The 8,548-nt window shown below is 50.3% G+C and overlaps 1 protein-coding gene across 1 annotated transcript in view; it reads left to right on the top strand.

Moving 5' to 3' along the window:
- DAG1 (dystroglycan 1) overlaps positions 1 to 8,548 on the top strand; it is a 30,302-nt gene that overhangs the window by 6,993 nt on the left and 14,761 nt on the right. The window contains exon 3 of the mRNA XM_027769308.1: positions 1 to 89. This exon is cut by the window's left edge and continues 8 nt beyond it. Coding sequence (XP_027625109.1) covers positions 1 to 89 — 89 coding nt within the window. The remainder of the gene's footprint in view (positions 90 to 8,548) is intronic.

Genomic DNA, 8,548 nt, shown 5'->3' with positions numbered 1-8,548 from the left:
GCATTCCTGACAGCACAGCGGTCGTTGGGCGCTCCTTTCGAGTGACCATTCCAACAGATTTAATTGCTGCCAGTGGAGAAGTCATCAAGGTGAGGCTGAGATAGGGTGAGAATGCAGAAGAGTTCTCACCTCCCATTGTAGTTCTGCCTGTTCTCAATTCTACGCTTCAGCAATCCTGACGTGGTTCTTCCAGTATCTGCTAAATGCTCCTCAGGCGAGGACGGTCATTGTAGGTCACAAGAGGTAGCTGTGTATCTCAGAATAGCACCTAAACTTCATTCTTGCTCTCCTTTTGAGGATGTCACCATGAAAAAGCCTTTACTTCGTACTGTGAAGACTTCCTGGTCACTGATTAGGGATGAGGCGGAAGGGGCTGTCATATGTATAGGAAGAGGTCACCTTTCATAAACCATTGAAATATAAAACTTTTTTTTTCTTTTTTTAATTTGCCAGAGAGTGAGTCTGCTCACCAGAGAGAGGCAGAGCAGCGGGGGAGGGAGTGAGACAGCTCTCCCACGGGGAGTGGTCACGATCCTTTCTCGCCCTTTCGGGGTTTCGGGCACACTTGCACATGTGCCTATTGTGTTTCCCAAGCCACCCTGGTTCCTGGACTCACACCCTGCAGGTTGGCCATGTAGGATCCAGCTGGGCAGGCTTAAAGTCTAAAACTTCTTAAAAATTTAGACTTATTTTAAAAAATAAGTTATAATAAATATTGGAGTTGTCTAATTTGGTGATTTATGTTGACTAACGTATTTGGTCATTGAAGTGCTGAGGTGACTGCCTGGACTTCAGTCTTGCTGCTGTGTTTTGGGGAAGTAGTCCAGAGAACAAGGGGGTCTGAGACTTGTACAGAGAGTGTCTTGGCTGAACCGAGGTGGCAGCTGGGTGAGTAGGAAGCTTGTGTGTGAAAAGGCAACATCCCCTGGATGTTCCCCTAGATCCTGCTTGAGTTTGCAGGATGGGCAGGTGGGCGAGGTGTCCCACCCAAGTTAGGAACAGCTTCTAGTGCGGAGTTCATGCCTTTTCTTTCTTTCTTTTTTAGATCTATTTTTAAAAAATTATTTAACTTTACTTATTATTATTTTTGAATTTGATCAGAGACAGAGAAAGCGTGAAAGCAAGTCACCAGGTCCAGGACTCGAACACAGTCGACCATGTGGGAGTCCAGTGGCTCTAACCACCATGCCACCTGCTGGCCCCCACACTTCTTACAGGGCCTGATAGTTAAGTGTTTCTGTCTTTATGGGATATAAGGTTTCTGCTGAAATCGTCAGTTCTGCCAGGGTAGTGTGGAAATAGCTATAGACAAAACGTAAATGAGTGTGTTTCAATAAAACTGTACTTGAAGTTGCTAAAAGTGAAATTTGAATTTTATATAATTTTTGCATATCAAGAAACATTCTGTATTTTTCAATCCTTTGACGATACAAAAACTATGGGCAGGGAACCAGCATTTAGCATAATGGCTATGTCACTGGACTCCCACGTAGTCGACCGCCGTTCGTGTCCCGGACCCGGTGGCTTAAAACTCACGCCGGGTGCGTGTGCGTGCGTGCCCAAGATCCCGAGAGGAGAATGGAGGAGAAGGGATTGCGGCGTGACCATCCCCCCTGGGGGGTGATTTCTCGCTTTCTGTCTCTATGTCTCTCTCTGTCTGTCTGGCGAGCGCACGCGCCCTATAGTGAAAATCTCTCCAAAAAAAAAAAAAAAAAAAAAACTATGGGCAATGCAGAAATAGTTGTCAGGCCAGATTTGGCTCCGTAGTTTACTGACTCCCACCCTACGGCATTTTTGTCACGAGGTGTGGCTTGGAAATGAACTAAAAATATTTCAAGATCTACTTTATTATGGTTATTTTTATACTTGGTTTGCATTTAGACTTCTGTATACCCTTAGTGTTCTGGTTATCTATTGGTGTGTTTAAACCACTAAAACTTTTAGTGGTTTAAAATAACCAATTCTTTTTTGGTAACTTTTATTTAAAAAAAAAAATTTGCTGGAGGGTTGTGCTTTCATCAGAGAGAAACAGACAGAAGGGGATAGAGAGAAAGCACCCTGCATGGGGAATGGTTAGACCTCAGTCCTTTCTCCATCTCTCTCTCCTTTTAGGATTTTGGGCTTGCACACACATGCACCTGGGATGTTTTTCAAGCTGCTGGGTCTAGGACTAACTCGACCCGTGTTGTTGGCCATGTGGGATCCAGTTGCCTTAACCCTCATGCCAGCCACTGGCCCTAAAACAACCCAACTTTTTTTTTTTTTAATTATTTGCTTGATTTTTATTTATTATATTTTTCTTTAATTTAACTAGAGAGAGAGAAAGTGAGAAAACAAACCACCAGGTCTGGGACTCGAACTGCAGTCGTCCATGTGGGAACTTTTTTTGGAGAGGTTTTCGCTATAGGGCGCGTGCGCTTGCCAGACAGACAGAGAGAGACAGAGAGACAGAAAGCAAGAAATCACCCCCCAGGGGGGATGGTCACGCCATAATCCCTTCTCCATTTTCCTCTCGGGATCTTGGGCATGCATGCACACGCGCCCGGTGTGAGTTTTAACCCACCGGTTCCCGGACGCGAACCATGGTCGACTACGTGGGAGTCCAGCGACATAGCCATTACACTAACTGCTGGTCCCAACAATCACATTTTTTAGCTCAAAATTTTATGGCAGAGGAGCTAGCAGGTGACGTGGTGGTTAAGGGCGCTGGACTCCCACATGGCTGACTGTGGTTCGAGTCCCAGACCTGGCGGCTTGTTTTCTCACTTTCCCTCCTTCTCTCTCTCTCTCACTCTGTCCCTCTCTGGTCAAATTAAAATAAATAAATAAAGTAAAATAAAATAGTTCTTTAAAAAAAATTCATGGCAGGAATTCAGAGATTCAGGACATGTCTGGCACTAACAGGCGTGGCTGGTCAGAGGCTGGGGGATCTACTTCCAAGGTGGCACATTTATGGCAGGCAAATGGATGCTGCCTGTCCACAAGGAGCTTAGCTGTAGATGCTGGTTCTTCTCCATGTAGATCTCTCCATGATCTCTTCCAGCATGACAGCTGGGTTTAAGATTAGATATTCCAGCCAGCCCTGTGACCTGGTGGTTAAAGGAGCCCAATCCCACATGGCTAACCATGCCTTTGGAATCCTGACCCTGGTGGCTTGGGACACACACCAGGTGAGTGTGCAGGAGAAGCCAGTGTCCTGATGGATGGAGAAGTGGAGGGGTGGAGATGGTAGCATGACCATGGCCCACTGGAGGATGCCTTCATTCTCTCTCTGGCAAGTGCATGTACCTGCTAGCAAACAACAACAATAACCAGTCGTTCCATGAAACAGGAAGTGGAAGCTGCCAGGCTTTTAAGGCCCAGGTTTGGAAACATGCATAGCAGCTCTTCTGTTGTACTCTGTTGGTCGAAGCACATACAAGTTTGGTGGGTCCTCACCTCCTTGGCCTTCTGGCCCACAAACCCCAGGCATCCAGGTAGAAGTGGCCACTCTTCCCTGGAGAGGTGAGCTGTGCTCCTTTCCCATGACTCTGGGTGGACTCGCTGAGTGCCATACCCACCCTGTGCTCCCTTCTTTGTCCTTGGTGGCCCCTTTCTTTTGGTTATGGCTTGTTCTCAGGGTGTCCTTGTGGTCTCAGGGCTGGCCACATGGTCTGCAGATCCTGGCCCACGTAGCAGCTCACTTCCGTGAGCTCTTTCTGGTTTGCCTCAGGTCTGCCTGTGGTTTCCAGGGTCTTCATAATATTCCTGCAAGCCAGATGCTCGCCTAACCATTCAGGAAAGCCTGGCAGTTCTGAAGGGGACATTTCTTGTCAACTTCAGATGTGAACCTTTGTGTATCTAAACTCCGCATTGATTGCCTTTGTCCCTGTGGCTGTTGGAACCATGGAATGTTCTACATGGATTAATCTTGATCAGAAGCACCTTGAACTCAGAGTCAGCCAGAACTTTGCTATATCAGGCAGAGGACATGTAACAGGCTTATTCTCAGGAGAGTAGAGATTCTATTGGGAAAACCGGATTTTATCTGAGCATATTTATCTGTGGAAAGCAGGCCATTTAGTAGCCGATGAGCCTATAGAAAAATGGATGAGCTGTGTGGCTCTTCATCCCAGATGGTCTTATCTACCAGGGTTGTATGGCTTGGGGAGTCAGAAGGTCAGAAAGCCTGACTTCGTTCCTGGCGCTTTGGTTTCCCCATCTATAAAATAGGGTTGAAAAATCTTTTTATATTAAATTTTTTTTTTAATTATCAAAGGATGTATGTGGTTGCCAGAGTCAGAGGAGAGAGCACCTTCCCCAGGGGGCATGGTCATTCTCCAATTCCTTCTCCATTTCTCCGTCCTGTTGGGATTCTGGGCATGCACACACATGCACCTGGAATGTTTGTTAAACTGCCAAGCCAGTGAGCCATGTGGAATCTAGCGTCCTTATCCACTAGGCTGTGTGGCTGGCAAGAAAGTCTTTTTTTTTAACATTAAAAAAAAAAATTTGCCGGGCGCATGTGTGTGTGTGCTCAAGATCCCAAGAGGAGAATGGAGGAGAAGGGATTGCGGCGTGGCCATCCCCCCTGGGGGGTGATTTCTCGCTTTCTGTCTCTCTGTGTCTTTCCGGTGAGCACACGTGCCCTATAGCAAAAATCCTCTCCAAAAAAAAAATTTTGTATGTAACTTTATTTATTTATATTTTAATTTGCCCAGAGAGAGAGAGGGAAAGTGAGAAAACAAGCCATCAGGTCTGGGACTCAAACCATGGTCGGCCATGTGGGAATCCAGCACTCTTAGCCACCATGCCACCTTCAGGCCCCGCCAAGAAAGTCTTTATGTTAAAGTTTTTTTTCTTTCAGTTTGCTATAGGGCACATGTGCTTGCTGGGGAGAAACAGAGATTGGGGGTGGGAGAGAGAAAGTGAAAGTAAGAAAGCAGCCCCCAGATGGATGCCCATGCCACAGTCCCTTCTCTTCCATTTTCAGGCACACATGCACATGTGCCCGGCGTGTTTTTCAAGCCGCCACAACGTGTGCATGTTTGTGTGGGACGTATGAAGAAGGAAGAGAGGATATGTCATGTGGTCTCTGCCGTGCAGAATGAACTGGCCTCCCTCATTTCTGCGCTTGTCACGAGGTGCCACTGCCACTTGTACACGTAGGCATCAGAGACCTTTCTCTTCACACACGCAAGAACATTGGGCAGTCAGTATTCTTGTCTCAAGGATGTTTGTTGGGGCGACCCCCAAATCATAGCCAGGGTCCATCACTACTGCCCTTTACCCAAGTTACCACTTGTTCACCTTTTTTCAAATTTCTTTCTTCAGTTTGCTGTCGGGTGTGTGTGCCGATGGGGTGGCGAAGGTGGGGGGCATGGGTAGTGAGAACTTGCCCCCCCAGGAGGCACGGCCACACCGTAATCCCTTCTCCACCGTTCTCCTCTTGGGACTTTAGGCATGCACACATATGCTCCCAGTGTATTTTAAGCTGTTGGGTCTGGGACTTGAACGCCACAGTCAGCCATGTGGGATCCAGTTGCCTTAATCACCACACCATGGGCTGACCCCTACCTTGTACCTTCTTCTTAGCAAATTTTTGTACTTGGCAGTTCTAGTTTGTATTTGTCTGCATGTTTGCCTCTCCTCACGTAGTAGGCCCTCAAGCGACGCTAGCTGGCAGAGGAGACTGAGGACCCTTCGGCACCTGCAAGCCTGCTTTGGGTCATCAGAGCCTGCGTGGCTATGTGCAGGGAGAAACGCCAGCCTGTGCCAGGGCAGCAAGAGGCCACGCTTGCCTGCCGTGTGCCCCCCAGGCCCCGTGGCACACAGCACCCTTCAGGCTCACTATTTCCACGGTGGGAAGTGGCTCCACCTCAGCCCTCTGACTCAGCCTGGGGCTTATTGGTTTATTATTAGTACAGACGCACTGTGCCCAGTATTCAGTGGTTCATCGTTTATCGCGCTCCTTAGTTATTGTGGTGTTTGCCCCAGGTTTGGCCACTGGGGTGTGCCTTTCAGGTTGGTTCTTGTGATGTTCCCCATCGGTTTTTTATTTTTTTAAGAATTATTGAAATAGTGAAAGGAAGAAAGTAGCCCCTAAGCTTTTTTATGCCCAGGCCACAGTCTCTTCTCCATTTTCCTCTTGGGATTTCAGACACGTATACACACGTGCCCGGCGTGTTTTTCAAGCTGCCACAATATGTGCACGTACACGTGATAAGTATAAAGAGTTTTAACTTACTTGTTTTTTATTTAAATTTGACCAGAGAGAGCCAGAGTGAGAGAGAGGGAAAGTGAGAAAGCGAGCCACCGTGTGCGGGACTTGAACCGCAGTCACCCATGTGGGTGTCCAGTGCCCGTAACCACCATACTACCTGCCGGCCCCCTGTCCTGTCAGTTTTTGAGCACTTCCTTACTTTCTGGTGTAATGAGGTGCTCCAGGCTCATCTCGTACCCACCATCCCTCAGCCGGTTCTCCTGGGAGCCGGATTCCTTGGTGGGGAATGTTCCCGGGGCTCCAGATCTGGATAGGATGTGAGCTCCTTGCTACTGGGCTTTCTTTGCTCCTGGGCTCTGCCGCAGACAATGTGGCTCCATCTTTAGATGACACAGTGGTAGCTGAGGGACTTGTCCCAGACCACAGAGTATGCAGGGCAGAGGTGGCTGGAGGAAGCTTGTGGCCGCTGTGTTCTGCTTTGGAACTGTAACGTAGTGCCATTCTCACCAGTTTTCCAAGACTACCCTCGCAGTTGTCTGTTGCCCTGTCCTCCCCTCCAGCACTGCAGGGCTATAGAAGAGAGAGGCCCCAGGCCTGCCTGTGGCACATGGATGGTGTCCTTTGTGATGGGACGAGCGTGCGGCTCAACCTGCCATGCACGAGGACATGTTAGAGCCAGAGCAAAAGCTGACGCACTGTGGGGCCCAAACTGGTTGCCGATAGAACGGCTGGTTGACACTGCAGGCTGTTGCGGGGGAGCCTGTGAAGGCCGCAGGACCAAGGGCTTGGGAGTCAGGACTGACCCTGCTGTGCAGTGAAAGGCGATGCTTGGCGGTAGGGATCCCATAGGGTCCCCTGTGCAGCGTCAGGCCCTGTTTCAGAGCAGGTGCCCAGTTAAAGGCTCGTGTGGTGAAGTGTTGATGGAAACGGAGCAGCCACGGGACCGTGGTTGGTGGTTGTGGTGGTTGCAGAGCTCCGTATGGGGTATTTAAGGCACTTTCAGGCAGATGTGGAGTCGGGCCCCTCGGTAAGGAGAGGCCACTGCCCACTCGTGTCAGTGTTGTCAGTCTGGGTGAAGGTAAGTCGAGGGGGAAGCAGGCCCAGGGCGGGTATTCAGTGTCTTCCCCAGGTACCCGAGAAGGAAACGCTGGTGAGGAACCCAGGCTGGAGGCAACGGGCCTGGCCTGGCTTTTCTAATCCCCAGGAGGGGTGTCCAGGTGACGGCTGGTATTCTAGTGTCCTTGGACATGGCTGAGTTGCCTAGTGGGGACTCTCAGCTGGAGCCTGGTGCATCCTGAGATCTGGTGACATTAGATGGCATGGCGTCATACTTGCCGACCGGTCAGGGAATGTGCATGGGGTTTTGGGTGGAATCATCGATGTTGGCTGTAGACTGAGTGGCAATCTGCTGAAGGGACAGAAAATCAAGGTCTCACTGAATGAGCCACCCTGACTGCCTGCAGAGCCCTGTCTGAGCTGCCGGGGCTACGCCGGGAATCAGGATGGCAGGGAGTGTGCTTTGGTGTCATCCAGGCCCACCATGGCTGTGCACCTGGGTCACATCAGCTCTTGCAGAGAGTGGGTTCCCTGGGCTTTGTGCTGGTGGTGTCCTCCATACATCCCTCTGCAAGGTCTGGAAAAAGGGGGACCCACCTGCCTGGAAAGCATATCACTGAGACCTGTATTCTCTGCCCTGCCCTCCACCTGAGCCCTTCGAGGGCAGACAGCCCTTGTCTCAGCCTGGCCAGCACCTGTGGCGTCCTGTCATTTTCTGGCCTAGTGCTGAGACTCGATCTGTTTCCGGCTCCAGCTTAGCTCCCAGGTGGACTCCGTTAGCTAGACGTGAGCAGGGGCTGTGGGCTGCCTCTGTGTCCTTATGCCCTGTGAGGCTCCTGGCTCCTGTCCCCTCTCCCGTAGCCTCAGGACACCCTTCAACAGATGGACATGTCTTGATGCTTATACCCCAAAGTCACCCTAGTTCTTGACAGTGTTTTGCTCTCACAGCTGCCTTCGGATTCTCGAGCTCCTTCGGGGCTGTGAGGATGGGCTCCCCAGGAGCTGCTTGGCCTGTGCTACTGGATCCTAGCTTGTCCGGGGTCAGCCATCCATGCCAGCTGCTGCCTCCCTCGGGCTTGGTGCTGGCTCCCTGTGGGCAGCTCTCCTCTAGTTTGAGGGCATGTGGGACTAGCCGAGCAGCGTCGTTACATGCTTGGAGACACTCCAGTCCCTCCTCTGCAGGGTGGCCCGGGAGAGGCATCTTTGAATCTCCCGAGATGACAGTGGCCCCTCTAGAGCCCCCTCAAGCCTCATTTTGGTGGCTCCTGCCCCCCCCCCCACCTTCTCGCC

Source organism: Tupaia chinensis, unplaced genomic scaffold (assembly GCF_000334495.1).
Source record: "Tupaia chinensis unplaced genomic scaffold, TupChi_1.0 Scaffold149184_1, whole genome shotgun sequence".
Lineage (NCBI taxonomy): Eukaryota > Metazoa > Chordata > Mammalia > Scandentia > Tupaiidae > Tupaia > Tupaia belangeri.
The sequence above is the reverse complement of the archived record's forward strand: the minus strand, read 5'-3'. Positions and strand labels throughout refer to the sequence as shown.